Source organism: Chionomys nivalis, chromosome 13 (genome assembly GCF_950005125.1).
Source record: "Chionomys nivalis chromosome 13, mChiNiv1.1, whole genome shotgun sequence".
Classification (NCBI taxonomy): domain Eukaryota; kingdom Metazoa; phylum Chordata; class Mammalia; order Rodentia; family Cricetidae; genus Chionomys; species Chionomys nivalis.
In genome coordinates this window covers 10,224,042-10,242,444 of record NC_080098.1, presented here as the reverse complement: position 1 = coordinate 10,242,444, position 18,403 = coordinate 10,224,042, and the positions used below count along the sequence as shown (strand labels likewise).

Genomic DNA, 18,403 nt, shown 5'->3' with positions numbered 1-18,403 from the left:
TCCGGATTTCACCCAATTCCACTGGACTCGGAGTGTGCTTTCCTGCTGCTCTCTGGCTGTCACTGCATGGTTGTGGACTGCTTTTGGAAGTCAGGACAGCACAGGCCAGCTTTGTAGTAGCTTTTTGAGATAGTAGAGATTCCATATACATTTTGGATTTTTTTCATTATCTTCTGAAAATGCTTTTGGGGTTTTTATATGGGTGGCATTGAATCTTTTGATTAGTTTAGATGACATAAATACTTTAAGAACATTAAACTGCTTAAACAGATTATCTGGTGAATAACAGATATCAACATCTTCTTTTTATATTTTTGAGATTTTAATTACAACATTTGTCCCTTCCCTGTCCTCCCCCCAAACTCTACCTGTATATTGCTCTCTGCTCCCCTTCAAATTCATGGCCTGTTTTTCACTAAATGTAATTAAATGAATATATATGTATGCATATAAACATAAGCTGTTCTGTCCATATAATGTTACTTATCTGTATGTTTTTAGTGCTGACCATTTACTTTGATCAATGTTTATAGTTTTAATAATATAACTTTTCACCTACTTGTTAATTTTATTTGTAATTATTTTACTCTTTTGGTGTTATTATAAAGAGATAACTTGATTTTTTTCTTTCATATCATTTACATGAAAACAGCCAAATTTATTTCTTAATGACTAATAGAATTCTCTATTGATGGCATATGATTCTGGGAACATTTTTCGTAGAGATATTTTTGAGTATTGATCGACTCTCCTTAGAAGTTACAGGTCTATTTAGATTCTAAATTTAGTCACAAATAAATCTTGGAATCTAGGAAGGTTTTCATTTTTGGTAATTGTGTCTGTCCATCTGTTTCTAGATCACTCTTAGCAAGGGTTAGTGAGGGATACGCCATGGTAAATCTCTGTACTGCTGCAATTGACCCCAGTGTCTCTCTCATGCATGCAATGCAAGTATTGTGTCATCAGGGCTCCATTCTCAGCCTGCCCAGTGGAAAGTTCAACAGGTGGCTTAGTGAGTTTTATCATCGAGTGCATCCTCGCTCACTAACAACTGTCACTCTTAAATAGAAGCTCAGTGTCTGTCAGAGGTCACTCACAGAGCAGTGGCCTCCTGTGTGTCACGCTGTTTTCCTGTATCCACTCTTCTTGACGTTCAGAAGATGTACTAGGAAGGCTTAGACTTTAATATCTCAAACAAACACCACCAATATCTACAGTGAAGATTTTACATAAGTACTGGAATACAATTTGGAAGGTTTTATCCTGTGTTAAGTTAGCATCTGTGTTTATACATTCCCAAGGAGAAAAAAAAAAGTTAGAAAGGCATCTCCTCAGTTCCCAAAGGAGGAGTATTAGTTGCACATTCTCTATGTTATAGAGGACTTTTTGAGCCAGGTTTACCATGTGATCTCCTAATCTTGAAAATGTGTGATTTTTAGTTAGGAGGTGAACAGAGAAATGGCGGTGGTAGATAGAATGGGAAAATGATGCAAGTTGGCTGCAAAATCACAGTCCTTCCTAGAAGAATAAGCAAAGGCCACTTATTCTTCAAGGAGATGCTATGGGGCTATATCTAATCCAGTTCCTGCAGGCACTGCCATCTTGGAGGTGGAGCTGGAACAAGGGGATGGGATGCTTTTATGAATTCAACTAAATAAAAGTTGCTTTTCTCCATTGACATTAAAGTAAGAACAGAATAAAAAGTTTGAGGTAATTAAGGATCCATGTTGCTATGTTTTCTGTAACAAAATTAGGGTGCTTTTTATTTTTGTCCAAGGACTTTTTTTTTTTTAATTTGGCACTATTTATCTAATCAACTAGATTTTTTTAAAACCTTCAATGTTATGTAAGTCCTGAAGCTAGCTTAAGAGTCAAGAAATAATTTTATTGCAATAAACTTTTACATTTACCCTAAGCATTAACAATGTTCCATGGATTTACTATTCTACTATTGAATAATAATATCAAGAAATTAGTACTGTCTTAATAAATACTATTAACCTTCAAATTCCAGGGGAGAAAATATTGTTTGTTCTCTAGTAGAGAAAGTTATCTTAGACTGGTTGGAAGCTTCTGGGGCGTGGGGACACATGGAGTTTTGAGGCAGGAAAGACACACACACACACAGCACAGACAGCTAAATTGATCCTGGTGATTAGTGAGTGAATCACAGGGGTAGTAGGAGGCCACTTGTTCGTTTCCCAGCTGCCCAGACTTCTGAAGTAATCTCACAGAAAGTATATTAATTAAATTATGGCTTGGTCTATTAGCTCTAGCTACTTATTGGCTAGCTCTTACATCTTAATTTAACCCATCTCTACTACCCTGTATATTGCCACGTGGCTGTGGCTTACTGGCAGGATTCCGTCTGGCATGTGTCTCTAACTACATGGTTTCTCCTTGACTCCCCCTTTTTTCTCTCAGCATTCAGTTCAGTTTTCCCTGCCTATCTCTATTCTGCCCTGCCAGGCCCAAGACAGATTCTTTATTAACCAATGGTATTCACATCCTCTTTTTTGTCTAAATAAAAAGGAAGATTTTAACTTTAACGTAGTAAAATTACATATAACAAAACAGGTATCAAGCAAAAATTACAGTTACAATATTTATATCTACTTTATCCTCAAACTGTTATATACATCTTAATGAATGAATGTTCTCACAAAATAAAACAAAAATTACGGATGAGAGAGTTCAGTGAACAAGCTTAAGCTCACATGGTTAGGCCATGATCAAGTCAGAATTCAAATCTCCATTTTATGACTGACCATGTACAATATACTGTTTCCACAATTCTACTAAGTCTCCAAAGTAAATGTCGTACTTGTTCCTTTATCTATAAAGTTCAGAAATCCAATTTGGCTTATTCTTTGGTTGCCTCTAATGTGAATGGATCATTGCAAACAGTGTGTAATTGTCCACTGGGTTCTGTAGGAGGACTCTGTGAGCACAGTAGTTACTCTATAAATACTGGTTAGCTCAACTGAATTGCATGGTGCTAGCCTGCTATTTTATTTTCCTCTGGGCCAAGAACCCATGTTCCTGCAGTCCCTGAGGCTGAGCCTTGGGCCCTGTGCATGCTTGGCCAGTGTTGCACCACCGAGCTACAACCCCAGGACTTTGTATCTTTTATTTGATCGAAGGCATTGCCAACTTAACTACACTGACCCTGAACTCACCATGTAGCCCAGACAGGCCCTGAGTTTGTGGTCTTTTCTGAGTCAGCTTACCCCACAGATATAATTGGATATAAGTGTATATGCTGAGGGAAAGAGAGGGGTGGAGGGCCTCATGGGATAATAACCAAGAAAAGCGTGAAAGGGAGTATTCATGAAGTGATATGTCTAAAAAGGCCCTCTTAGAATGTGTTTGTTCTACCTCTGACCCAGAAAATCAAAATACATAAATACATTTCAATTACTGACCCTTTCACGGTACACAGAATGAGTCGTGATGTTCTAAGTTTTAAGCTTAGATTATAGAATTATTTAATTTATTTAGTATTTTCTCTTAAAAAGCCTACTGTACCAGAAGCCATTTTGTTGTTTTTACTACTTAAAAGTTTTATTTTCACCCAGCTGCTCATGGTCCTTTTTATAAATATGGAGAATATCTATAAAACAGATTTTAGATACAGAACCTTTGGGATCATTAACATCTAGATTCTTCTCTTTTGTGTTTATATCTTAAAATTTACTGCATTTTTCCCTCAATAATTTGTGTTTGTTTGATCCAAGGATGAACTCTAATGAGCATTTAAGTCAGAGGAGTGATTTCTGTGTCTCAACTTTTCCAAACCTGTCTACTCACCGGCCTACGTTTGCTTTGATAGGAAAATCCAGTGTGGGACGACTTGTAAACAGTTCTTGAAGCTGATCAGATGCTATGAGAAATGCAAACAGAACCATGTTTCTGAGTGATTGTGTGAGACACCCAAGTGAGTGAAAGGTTGGCCACATAGGCAACGGCAACAGGGAAGCTGCAAAACAATCCCACAGCAGTTAAGAATAGATAATAAAAAAAAGGTTATTTATTTGAGGGGAAAAACTTACAGATCACCGTCCCAAACAACAATCCTTTCATCACAAACAGGAAACAGAGAGTCTAGCCACCAGAAAGGCAGCCAGAAGCAAGAGCAAGGGTGCCCAGTCCGCTGCTTTTTAAAAGTATAAGAGACCACGCCCCAATGGGCTGGTATCTTAAAGGCTATTGGCTAAAGGAGCGCAAGAGGCTCCTGTAGCACAACAGTGCAAGATTAGAAAGGGAATTTGTTATTTATAAAAAAAAAAAAAAAAAAAAATTGGCTGCTGGCAAACAAACCTAAAACAAAAGTTCAAAATTGAAATATTTTATTTATAGAAAATGTGCTGATTCTAATAACATTTGCAACGATAGATATGTGTGGACCTTCATGTGAGCAACACTGTGATCGATTTTATTGCTTTTTTCTTCTCTTTAGTGTATGCCAATCAAAGGCCTGGGATTCGTGCTTGGGGCCTATCAGTGCGTCTGCAAAGCAGGATTCTATCATCCCCGTGTCTTCTCAGTGAACAACTTCCAGAGTAAGTGCTCTTTGGTCTGTGCATGTGCCTGCACACACACAACACACCTGTTGACAGTCGTTCAGATTCTCCTTTAACCTTGTTGACCTTACAAGTCAAATCCACATCAGCTCGGCCTTCTCAAAACACTTAAAGAATTTTTATTTGGGTTTAGAAATTTCAGTGCTGGGGCAACTGTGCAGGAAGACGTGCTTAGGAGAATTTTAGTTTTTAAAACATTTAAAAGCCTGAAGGTGATATAACCCTTTAAGGGTTAATTTCTGAGAACTGCGACTAGAAAGTTTCTAAAACTGATTCTGCCCCATTTATTTTATTTGTTCATATGTTACTTTTCAACCATGCGTGGAATGTTATCAGTGAGCAGCTTAACATTACACATTTCTTATCACCCAATTTCCATTGTTCAAGTTGCTGCTTATAGAGGAGTGGGATCCTCTACTCAGATTCTCACCAAACTAAAGATTTCACTGGTGTGACTTCTGAGACTGAGGGCAGGCCTTGAAGCCTCCCAGACTGTCTGAGGAATGTCACAACAGGAGCTCCCTATTTCATGGCTGAGCGTTTGCCTGGAGCTTCTCCCAGTTCTAAAGGTTGTGCCGAGGTCAGTCCTGTGTTGCTCACACGCTGCCCCTCACCCTCTTACAGTCACCAGAAGACTCTCCCATCCTGCCCGCCCTACCTCCGCTCACATAACACAACTGTGACAGCTGCGGGCGTGATTCTTCTCTCTATTCGCTAGACAATGTCCACAGTCAAAGGAGAGAGGCAACCCTCGTAACTGCAGGCCCATTCACATCCAAAGTGGGATTATACAGGATTCATACACAGCAATGAAACTTCATCATCTGCTCACTGTCTATCTACTCCAGAGAACGTTAGTGTAGTGCTTTAAGTACTGAGCTTTGTTCTCTGTAATACAGAGAATTCCATATGGCCATGCTGACTTGTAGGCAGCTACAAATATACTGATAAAAGGAGTGTAGTTGCTAAAAATGTGGGGATTTCATGGGAAATTTGATTTAGAGACCACTAAGAATTAGGCCTATGTCTCTTTCACAGTTATCAATTATCTTTGATACTCTGCTACTGCTATATGTGGCAATTTGCATCTCTAGTAGGCATTATTAAAGGGTGCATTTGGGGCTCTGCCTGGCAGCTTTCCTCTATGAGCTTTGGTAGACATTTATTGGTTTATTAGTAGATGGTTTTCTCTTTCTTCGGAAATCTCATTCTTGATTCTTGAATCTATTTACATTTTACTTCTTGGTTCCCCAGTCATGTATAACCCTTATTCTGAGTAATAGGTGTAGGTAGAAGTTTGGAAGGTTCCATCTTCCACATACATATCTTGGGTTTATGTGGGATGGGGTCTGTAAGCACAATGAAAGTCAGTCCCCCTGCTTAGAGACAAGGTGGTGGTGGCAAAGCTACCTCTCGCTATGCTGTGACATAAGGCTGACGCTGTTGTAGAAGATGGAGAGGAAGGGAAGGAGGACACACACACACACATGCACATGCACTGATAAACACACACAGATAAAGAGAGAGGAGAGAAGGAGAGAAGGAAGAAACAGACAAACAGACAGAGACAGAGAGACACAGAAAGAGAAAGAGCGATGCACAGAGAGACTTGTACTGACTTGAAGAAATAAGAAAGCTTGCAGTGAGAACGTAGACTGGGACTTGAGGAAGACTTCACTGACAGCCTAAAGAAGACAGGGATTCAGCTTTGTATTATAATCCAAGCTCCCAGTGAGAGTGTGACCTAACCAGATACCACAACTCCAGCTTGAGCAGATCTGCATCTTGAAACCTAGGTGTACTCTGAATTCTAATCATCTGAAGCAAGGAAATAACTGGCAAACATTTCAAGCTCTTGGGTTTCTAAAAGTTCCTTTGCGGCCATAGAAAGCGTACAATAACCATGCTGATAATGTTTTCAGGATGTTGATGCTTTTCTGGAGTGCGTGTGTGTGTAAGCCCAGCCACCACAGTGCCAGAGCTACCATGGCATTCTTCACAGCTCTGGTCCAGGCATAACTTATGATTCAGCACTGAAGGGGAAGGGGTAGGTTTAGCTTGTATCGTGTGAAGGTATTTGGTATTTTGTGTCTGGTTTACCCACATTTGTTCTCAGCTCCCACTGTGTGACTGAAATAAAACATCTAAATATTATGGGAGCATAAAATGACTGTGCCACTTGCTTATAACACTACCAGGAGGAACTGGCTAACCTTTAACAACTTAGCTTTGTTTAATTTGCACACTCCTACTTTTCCCCTTATTTTAAAAGCTGAGTTTTTGCTTTTTTTATTTTAAATTATAGGCTGGCCTCACTCTCTGAGAACAAGCTGATTTTATTTTAGTCTTTTATGTCTACATCCCATGTCGTGCACACTGTTTCTGGAGAGAGGAAGTCATAGTCTTTAGAAGGATGATCTATACTTGAGTATAGCTTTGACCTCAGCATATACTTAACTGCGACTGGCTTTGCTTAGCGACAGAGCAGGAAGTCAGTTATTGTTATGATTTGAAGCCCAGAAAGTACTTTTAGACCAAATATATTTTTCTTGATGGCCTTGTCAGGCTGCATGAAAATCCAACATTTAATCACTTCCTTTCCTAAGGAAAACGTCTAGCACTCTGACCAGGAAAATGAATATTATCAACCAAGATCTTCACAGGCATTCATTACACTCCTTACTAAGTATTAGAATATACCACATGACTGTACATTGTAACATGCTAATTTTAGTCATTAATGATTTAATCATAGTAGTTGAGAAAATTATAGGAGAAATTACTTTCATGCCTTTAAAATGTATTATCTAAAATCAGCACACAAAATAATGGCTCTCGTTATAGCCCTTTAATACATAAACATTTGTTTGTGTATGAAAATCTACTGTCCTCTTTTGATGTCTTTCTTTCCCCACTGATCCCCTTGCTGCCCAAACAGCCTCTCCTTTGCTTTAATGTTATCTGTAATATATATGTATATAAAATCTAGATTCTGCATAAGACAACATGTGGCATTTACCTTTTCCTCCATTACTCTCTTGCTTCTCCCTCTTCTCATTAGCTTCCCCTCATCCCCATACATGGGAAATTTTCTACTTTCATGTCATATAGATGTCATATTCATATATACATGTATGTTCTACATTCTGCATATTAAAATATGGTATTTTTGAATGTGACTTTTTATTTTTTTTTTTGAAGTGATTTTCATTTGGTAAGGAATGACCTTGTGTAATCTTTGGGTCAAACACAAAGAAGATATTGAAGACCTGAAATATGAGAGAACATGTAAAGTCTCCAGCCAAGTTCATGACATATAATAAGTAGTCCATAGACATATTTGGGTGAATATATATATGTATGTATGTATATGTATATATATGTATATATATATATCAATACTACTTATGATACATAAGATGAGATAATCCTTAAGACCCATTGGCACTATATTTTACATTTTGTGTTATGCTGGGATGACTAGTGACTTAAGCTAAAACTTTAAAGAATGAGTTGTATCTGAAGGAAGATGTGATCTCTGAATCTGTAGCAATGACGGCCATGAGGGGAGGGCACTAAGAAGGAACAAACAGGAGTCCAGAGGTTTCAGAGGGAAACTGGCTAGTTACCTGATAGAGAGGACAAGCCCCAGAAAGCGGAAAGACCGCCCTGCCAAGGTAACATTTGCTGAGGTCTAGGAAAGGAGTCCACATTCCCACATGCAGTCTCTTTGCTCTCTGGAGAGGGGACTTATAGTGTGGTCCTGATCTTTTGCATAAAATGCAAATGTAAGTGTTAAAAACACCTTCAAAATGTGAAACGATATAAGGACCTTTATTTAGACATAAGTACACAGTAGACAGGGCTTTGTAAAGACCAACCACAGTATGTATAAATGATGTGATTTGAAATTAAGCTGACAGCCCAGAGACCTGGGTCCAGGCATCTCTTTGGAAAGAGGTAGTCATGTGAGCTAATAGGAGCTGACATCTGTGGAGAGCCCAGTTTCAGAAAGACCAGGTCCTGAGGAGCAACTGCCTCCTCAGGTCCAGGCTGTTCACTTCCAGGTTGATGCAACGCAAAGTCATGATGTTCCCACCCTCTCCACCCCCAGATTCATCCATATTAGTATGGACTCCATCTCCAAGAACACCCCTATTCTGTGTGGGTTACTACCAGTTTTTTGCTTATATTTCTTATCTTTCATACTGACTTCAGTTGGGTATCTTTCCAAATCAATGCCAAGTTACCAATGACCCATAACTAAAGATTGCAATCTGCAATTTAGCCCTCAGTGCTATTGATATGAAAAGCACATGGGACAGGAAATAGACAAGGAAAAAAATTAGAGCCTTTAAAATGAGTTGTTCAGGAAGCAAAAAAGAAGCTCTTTGCAGAAGGCAAAATGAGGGACTACTGAGTGCTGAGGCAAAGAGCAACTCTGAGTTGAGCCTCTTGCTATGTAAGAAGAGGATGATGAGAGGCAGTAGCTGCACTCATCTGTGGGTATAAGGATAAGTTTTAGATTGTAGTATGGGACTCTGCTCATCTAGTAAAGTGGTGTGGAACTCTTTTCTATGACTCTATAACACCTAACCCAGGTAAAGGGTTAGGTTTCTAGTCCCATTCAGGCACGGTTCCCCTCCTGTTTAGTGGGCCTTAAGTCCAATTAGACAGCTTTAGCTGCCACCAACGTGTACCTGGAATTTATTGCACTTGGATGCATATCTTGCCGTGCTGTTAATTTTTGTGGCCCGTTGGTCTTGCAGCTGGGTAGAACTGTTTAATTGCTTTCCTCCCTTGGCACCTTACATAGTATTTTCTGGACCATGGAAACTAGACCGCAGGAAAAAGGCTGCAGGTCAGATCCAGCTCCACCAGTGGTGCCAGTTTTACTTGAGAAAGCTGCTTACTTTGTGACTCTGTGGTTGTGCTATCGAGTGTTTGGGTACATTATCATCCATGCAGGACTTCTCTGGTCACTAATCTAGAGATGTGAACTCCTACCTGGAGTGTCAGATAAGAATAAAGCACATAGCCTTTGAATAGGTCCTAGGTTTGAATCCTACCTCAGTGATTTATTTGAACTATGACCTTGACCAAATTATTTAATTTAAGTTTGTTTACATTATATGTAAAATGGGATGTCACTTGCTTTATGAAATTTTTATAAGGATAAAAATGAGGTGATAAACCACAATATTCTAGCCATAGTAGTTGGCACTCAAAATGCTCAAAATCGTATCTGTCACTGCTATTTGAAGCCTGCACTCTTCCTCTTTCTTCTTCTCCCCCATCTACATTTGTCCTCTTGAGTGGGTGTTGGTTCCATCTCCCAGCACAGGATCAGAGCCCATAGTCTCAGAGGACTTCAGGTTGCCCTGTCCTGTGACTCTGTGTCCTGAGGGGTAATGTTCCCACCTATGAATATATTCCTGCTTGACCATGGCCTGAAATTATGCACTGTTATATCCTCCACCCAATTCATTTATTTTATTGCTTATATTATTTTATATTAGTAAAACCATTTAGTTTTGCTAACATTTACACATATGTTACCAGTTGCTTCTTAAGTAGATGTAACTACCAGTAATTTACACAGCAGCTCATTGTGTTAAACAGAATATCTGTGGGCTTGTTTAGAAATACTTTGGTGACCGTTCTCCTTCCACCTTGTAATCATTTTTGATATTTGTTTTCTAGTTCCCTATTTGTTTTCTCTTTCTGTGTAAAGATGCATTCCTTACCCAACAAAAACCATAAGGTTCTAAAAAGAAACATAGCATTCAGAATCTTAAAAATAAAACTTTCATAATTCCAAGTTAGCAAACTTTGATGAGAAAAAAGTTATTTAATATTTTTAAAAAGATTTACTTATTTTATACATATAAATGTTTTGCCTGCATGTGTGTACACGCACCACATAGATGTCTGGTACCTATGGAGGTCAGAGTTCCTGGAACTGCAGTTATGGATAGTTTTGAACTATTATGATGGTGCTGGGAACTGAAGCCAGCTCTCAAATGCTAAGCTTTATCTCTAATCGTGGTATTTGATCATATACAGGTTTCAAAGTAAAAAGTATTCTTCATTGCAGAAGCTTGTAAGCTACAAACTTCCCAAAGCAAGAGTCCCCAGGTCCTGGGACCAGTTGACACCTTGTTCCTCTTGCAGTGATGCACTGAGAAGAACATAGCCCTGCTTGTAGGGCATCCCTCCCATGAGTCAATACTCTGAACCTAGTCATGAGGCAGCAACAAACACACACACATGAAGGGACTATCTACAAAAAATGACCTGTGTGGTCAAAATTTTGGGATCTACAAAGAGCTAAGTGCTAAAGAGGTCAACGAAGTACTGGTGATTATTCCAGAACAGAGACAGAAAATGTGGCATTGAAACCCTGGATTTCATCTTAGGTGGAGAAAAGCAGCTTCAAAAAACATTGTGACAATTTGTAGGATTTTGATATGGATGGCGCAAAGATAATTACAATGGATCTGCTCTAATTTTCTTAGTTTTGAAGTTGTATCCTGCTTTAGAAGGAGGGCCCCTCATTAGTACACACAAACTGAAATGTTTCTGTGTGAAGACACAGTGCATCCAGCCTACATAAGAAGTATCATACATATAAGATCTTGAACTTTGACTAAGAGAATATGAGAATATTAGAATGTAAATAACTCACAACTACAGGTAAAATACGAAATTACTTTGTAATCTCTTGTAACTTTTCTGTAAAAGTTAAATTATAAGACAATTAAAAACAACAAAATTCTGAGATTTAGAACATTACCAGTGTAGAGGACAGAATTTTTCAAGGATTTTTGATAGTGTTAGATTTACTAGTTCTCTGTGGTTTGCAATAGAATTTCACTAGATAAAGTCAACTTACTGTGTATAAGAAGTCATAATGTGTGTGTGTGTGGCTTATGTGTGTGTGGTGTATGGTAGTGTATATACATGTGTGTGTGGTGGTATGTGGTGGTGTTTGTGCATGTGTGTGGTGTTATGTGTGGTGTATATATGTATGTGGTGTTTATGTTGTCAGGGACCAGCCTTGACAAGATTACCTTTCTTCCAGAGTGGAGGCGTGGGAATCTAGAAATATAGTAAAGAGTACAAAGATGCCAATGAAAAAAATAAATGCAGAAACACATAGGGAGGGAATTTCCGTGAGTATTGAAAATCTCCCCGTGTTTAATTTCCAGCAGCTTAATATACCCCTGATTTCAAAAGGTAGGAATAGAACAAAAAAACTGCATTAACATACAAATTGAAAGTCATGGGGTAATTCATCTCTCACTCATGCCCTTGACTCATGACTTAGACCAAACACTCTGTAGGCAAACTACTCCCTGGGTGGAATCCCAAGTAATTTACATAAAGGGAATTAGAACCTGGTTGGTTCCTTAGACTTTTTTGTTTTAGGTAGGAACCAACTACTTCCCTATTTCAGGAGCATGAGGTGTGGCAACTAGCCACTAATAGCCTTCAGAGAGCAGAACTCTGTTCCACAACTAGATGGGACCTCTGTTTGAGTTAAAAGCACGATAATCTCGAACTAAAAACAAGTCCCAAAACTCTCTGACCTTTGGCCTCTTTGGGCCTCCACAGAATGTATGTGTGATCCATGTATTATGTGATGTATAATGTGTGTGCTGTGCATGTGTGTAGTGTATATGTGTGGTGTGTGTATGTGTGCGGTGTGTATGTGTATATGTGATTTATGTGCAAGTAGTCTGTATGATTTCTGTATATGGTATGTCTGTGGTGTATATGATGTGTGTATGGTATAGTGTGTGTATGGCTTATATGTGGTATGTATTGGACATGTATGTGCATACACACACATGCTTGTACACAGAAATGTGGAGGGTGTCCCTCCTCTCGTGTTATCCACCTTATGTTTTGAGACAAGGTCTCTTACTGAACCAGGAATTTGGCACTCTGAACACTAAGTCCCTAAGATTTCCATTTCTCACCTTACCCCTCAAGTTCCTAGAACTGGGGTTGCAGGCTTATACCACCATGCCTGCCTTCTGTGTGGCTGCTGAAGATATGAACTTAGGTCTTTATACTTTCCAGGGAGCATGTTACCAGAGCCAAGAAGATATAATAGCAAAACATTTTTATTATAAAAATGCTACGTACTCATCAAGCAAACTTTGTAATATATATAAGGTTAAAATTTAAAAAGGACTTTCTGATGTTTATAGTTTGATGAATTCTTGCCATTTTACAATTTCTGAACTGTGTCTATTTCTATTGTGTTTCTGGTATTGTAAGAATTAAGACAGCAGAAGAAAATAAAATAGACTCGGTTTGTCTTAAAGCAGCAAAAGCGGACTTTTGATCTGAGTGCCTTCAATCTCTGGCTCAGTAACCAAAGGTCTAGAAGAATATATTGTGGAATTTGAAAATGGCTTTCATAGTCAAAGGTTAGGGGGGAGCATGGGTTTTTCAGGCCCAGAAACTGCTTTTCAGGATAAACTGTTTTGAAAGTGCAGGGTGAAAGGAAGTGGCTCTTTCTGCACTCTGGGCTGCAGGATAATAGCTTGGTTGGATTGTCTGCTTTGCAACCTCTGGGCTCCAAGCTGTGTGATAAGGTTGGATGCTTTCTGGAACTCCATGGTGAGGGCAGTCTTCCTAAAGCCATGGACCTGATTTATGGCCATGAATTTGGGGTGGGGAATTGCCACTTTGAATAGGATTTTAATAACTGCATTGAAAAAATGTGTTATCCTTTGCTTATTAGTCTAGAGGTTTTATGTTTTATAGTCTGTGTAAGTAAAGCATACACATATGTACAGGTAAATATAAATATAAATATAAAATGTATACGTGTATGCATATATTTCAAGCAGTTTAATGTTCTTCCGTTGTCAAGGTAACAAAATTAACAAGTAGGTTATACATTGTTCACATACTGACATTTTGCTTTGACAGTCTTGTTTAGAGGTGAATATTTAATACTCTACAAATAGCCTATAAATGTAATGATAACTTTCTTCCAAAATCCTTTTCTTTATTTTCCCAAGAGTCAGTATTTGCCATTTTTCTTTAGAACATTTTTGTTTTATTTGTAAGTTTGTAGTCAGGTATTCAAGGGTGCCTAAGCTTCGGTACAGCACATTGGCATTCTGTATGCGGAGGAGCTGAGATTTACAAATCAAACATCACCGGCATGGTTTGCACATATTTGCCTACAAGCGCCAAAGTCATCTGTAATCACATACTCTTAATGCTTTTTTATAGTTTGTGCCTAGCATCTGGAAAATCATCACCACTATAAATTCTTCAGTGTGCATGGTTTGAGAGCATGAAGAATGGCCCGTTGAGTGATGGGTTCATTCACTCTTTTAGAGAACACTTTGATCATTAGCAAGCATTTACTGAGGGTCCAACCTGTGTAAACATCACCTTCAGTGCTGAGAGTAGAGTGATGCATAAATTCTGGCCTCTCTTCCCACAGAATGGAGAAGACTAAATGATCATGAACTTAAGTACCATCCAACAATCTAACAGTCAGCCCATTAGTATTTTTGGTAGCCATATGACTTAAACAAACTGTGCTTATTACCTTGTCCTAGATAGAGAACATAGCACAAGTTGATCAGTTTTGGAGAACTAAGTGATTTGATGAACTGTCGTTTATGCCCTGCAAAAAGTATTGATATTTAAAACATTATCTTAGATACTTTTAAATGATTTAGTTTTCTTTATTTTTTATTTATGTTACTTAATTTTGTGACTTTGTGTGCATATGCATGTGTCTTTTTAATGAACTCATACTTATTGTGTATATTTGTTGGTTTCTCTGTGAAATTTCTATACGCATGTCCATTATTTGAATTCTCTGTCTCTAGCTCATCCCTTTGATTGACTCTGGGTCCTTTATCCAAGTTTCTTTCTCCTACTTCATTTCATCGCTATTCATTATCTCCATGTATGAAAGAGAACATGTTATAGGTGTCTTGCTGAGTATAGCTTAGGATGACCTTCATTTCCATCAGTTTTTGAGAGTGACATATTTTATCTTTATGGATGAATATACTACTCAAATGTGTATATAGGCCACATTTTCTTTACCATTATGCTGATAACGACCTAGACTGATCTCCTAGGTTTCAATACCACCACAATGAACAAAAATCCTTTGGTATTTTCATTGTATTCTGACTTCATTGCCTTTGAAAATAAGCCTTGGAATTAACCTAAGATTCTTGATAAACAAATAGTTTAAGAGAATTGTAAAAGAGGATCTTATATAACATCACTTTATTTGTCTTTTTTGGCCTTGCTTTGGGTTTTTTTAAACACAAAATAATAAAGCATAGTTGTTTCTTTTCCTAACAGTTTCTTTTTTGGTTTTTTGAGACAGGGTTTCTCTGTGGCTTTGGAGCCTGTCCTGGAACTAGCTCTGTAGACCAGGCTGGTCTCGAACTCACAGAGATCCGCCTGCCTCTGCCTCCTGAGTACTGGGATTAAACCTAACAGTTTCTTTTATCCATGAATACTGGAATCCATAAATCTGATAAATGCAAGTTATTATTGTCCAAATTATTATTATAGAGTGGTTTGGAGTTTCACTGCTCATCTTGTATCTAGTTACTGTCATTCCTGCATCTATAAATCCTTTATTATTTAAGTCTTATATGAAGAGGAAAATGAAACAGGTGTGGTGCTTTGACCAGCCCAGAAAGTCGAGTGTCTCACTCCAAGAATTGAGTTAATATGTAAAACAAAGAATGACCAGAAGGCTATCGTTCCCACTCTCAGTATTTCTAAGTTGCCTGCAGAAAGAACTCTGGAGTTGGGATCCATGGAATTTCTCCTGTCCGTGTTAGCATGTGCAGTGGTGTTGTCTTTACAGAGGAGCCAGGTTTATGTGACCTTGTGGATGCAGCCTCAATAATATTTCCAGGAGACTCAGTTTCATAACAAACTTCTTGTTCTTCCAGTACCTGCAGTCTTTATGCCCCATCTTTTGCTATGCTTCTTGAGCCTTCATCGCAGAAGCTGTTTTACAGATATTTCAGCTGGAGCTGGGCACTCCATAGTCACGTGTTTTCTGTAGTTTGATCAGACCTTCCATGATTGGCAGAATGAATGTCATGAAAATGACTATGCTACACTACAGGATCAATTCACAGATTTAATGCCATCCATGCCCATTAAAATAACATTTTGATAAAAAATAAACATATTTTATAGGTTTAGAAAAAGCAATATAAGAATTCTAGTGGAAGCACAAAAGACTTTGGATGGTCAAAGCAATGCCAAAGAGAACAATGCTGGTGCCATCACAAATATCTGATCCTAAATTTTATTACAGCACTGTAAGGATAAAGAAGCCTGGTACTGGTATAAGAATAGATAGGAAGACTTGTGGAGTATAATAGAGAACCTAGAAATAAAGCAGAAAAGGCTAAGCTTGCCTGCTGGAGTCTTGCAGATGGGTTCTCAGGAACCTTTGGATGGCAGTGAGGAGTGGGTGCCATGAAGAAATTGTGACCACCTGTTGTCATCCAAACACGTGACCTCGGACAGCTTAAGCTTTATTTAATACAGTTTCAATGGCTTGTATGAACAGTTTTACAACCAGCTTTTACTCCCTAAGTTTCTAAAAATGGTTACAATAATTACCAGTTTGTTTCTTGGCTCTTTCCTCTTTCATCTCTCAACTGTCTCACTGGTAGCCATTAGCTTTTTGATCTATATCTCTACTGTCAGAAGCACAAGCAGTTGTGCGAGGTACAAAGAAAGTTTTCTAACTAGGCACACCTACAGACAGAAAACAGTGTGCCCAGTTGGCAGCACATACAGAGCCACACAAAGTGAGAGACACATTTGTCTCTTGTAGTTACTATTTATATCTGGTAAGATCTGGGCTCTCACGATCAACTCACTGGCCAATGCTGGATCAATCCATTCTACATTTTGTATTACTCTGTCTCCTCTGGGGGCATACCAGATTTTCCCACTTACTCTATAGGAAATATAAGTTGGAAACTTGCTCTTACTAGCTGGCACTGCTTGCCTCTTGTCGCTATGTCCATCTCCTTTAACTTCTTAGGCTATCGGCACAGTTATAAGAAATGAGGGAATTGTGGGTTTCTATGCTTCTGCTTCATTCTTGAATGTTCTTATTAACTTCTGATATCATCTTTTTAATAAAATTTCTTTAAAACTCTTTGGGTAAAATCATTCCTTCCAGAATAGTTATGTAAATATGTCTATTTTCATTACTGACTGGGACTCATTTAGGCCAGTAGTATGGCTAGCATAGTGATAGCAATGAGAGCACCTAGCACATATGCTCCCAGGGTCATGCCTAGAATCATGTGGCAAGCTGTCCTCCCTGCCAAGCGGGTCAAGGTCTATGGGGTCTCGTCACAAATAGAGCCATTTATCCTATTCCCACCCCCTTTTTCCGTAACAAGCTGAATACCTCCTGTCACCCACCTCAGTTTTGTTCAAAATGACAAAAACATCCATTGGGAAAAGATAACCTGCTCAACAAACGGTGCTGGCTAAACTGGATTTCTACTTGCAGGAGAATGAAAATAGATTCTTATATTTTGTCTTGTATATAAAAAAATCAAATCCAAATGGATCAAAGACTCTATTTAAAAGCCTGTAAAACTGAAACTTTTAGAGAAAACCTAAGATATATACCTTGAAATATTGGGGTAGGCAAGACATTTTCGAAAAGAGCAGCATTAGCACAGGCACTAACCACCAGTCCAACAGATGGACGTACACAAAAGTAAAACACTTCCGCCCAGCAAAGGAAACACCTAGCAGGACACACAGACAGACTGGGGAATGGGAGAAAATCTATACCAGCTACAATTCAGAGAAGGGGCTCATATTCATGATTAACAAAGAACTGTATAAATTAAACGCCAAGGGAATAAAAACTGCCAATCAACAAAGTATAAATGAATTGAATTGACTGTTTTCAAATAAGAAACACACATGGCCAGTAAGTACTTTTTTGAAGTGTTCAATATTCTTAGCTATCAGAGGAATGTAAATTAAAACTTTGAGATACCACCTCACCCCAGGCAGAATGATTATCATCAAGAAATCTGAAAATAAATGTTAGAAAGGATGAGAAAAGTCTTATTTAGTGTTGTTAGGTGCGAATTAATATAGTCATTATAGAAATCAGCTTTGAAATTTCTCAAAAACTAAAAATAGAGCTACCATAAGACTTATCTACTTCACTATTGGGCATATATCTAGAGAACTTCATACCCTACAGTGGAGATATTTGCACCGCTGTGTTTATTGATGCTGTATTCACTATAACAAGGAATTGGAATCAACCCAGTTGTCCATTAACAGACGAATGGATAGTGAAAATTTGTATATATAAATATATACATACATAAGTTTCATTATTCTTTTTATTCAAAAGCATCACTACTTTGGAATGACTATTTTCACTGCATAAAAGTTTATTGAAATGCAAGACTTTGGGTATATGCTTTTTGATTCCTACATTTTGAGTAATAAAGTTCAAATATATATAAAATCTTATATATATATATATAAAATCTTGTCCTCAATTTTCAACACACATGCTTTTCTGAGATATAAAATGCTCTATATTGTTGGTTTTTATATATTTACTTTTCTCTTTACTAAAAACGTTTTAACTTTTAGTAAATATCTCTGCAAAACAAATAAAATTTGAAACTCCTTGGTTCACGTTGAGCTTTCTCTCTGTTAGAAGAGATGTAAAGAATTTCCAGAGCTGATTTCTTCAACTCGGTTCTTTTTTTTTTGATTTTTTCGAGACAGGGTTT

General features: G+C 38.1%; 1 protein-coding gene across 1 annotated transcript in view; it reads left to right on the top strand.

Annotated features, from left to right (window-relative positions):
- Gpr158 (G protein-coupled receptor 158) overlaps positions 1 to 18,403 on the top strand; it is a 372,055-nt gene that overhangs the window by 175,993 nt on the left and 177,659 nt on the right. The window contains exon 3 of the mRNA XM_057787800.1: positions 4,460 to 4,562. Within this exon, the coding sequence (XP_057643783.1) occupies positions 4,460 to 4,562 (103 nt within the window). The remainder of the gene's footprint in view (positions 1 to 4,459; positions 4,563 to 18,403) is intronic.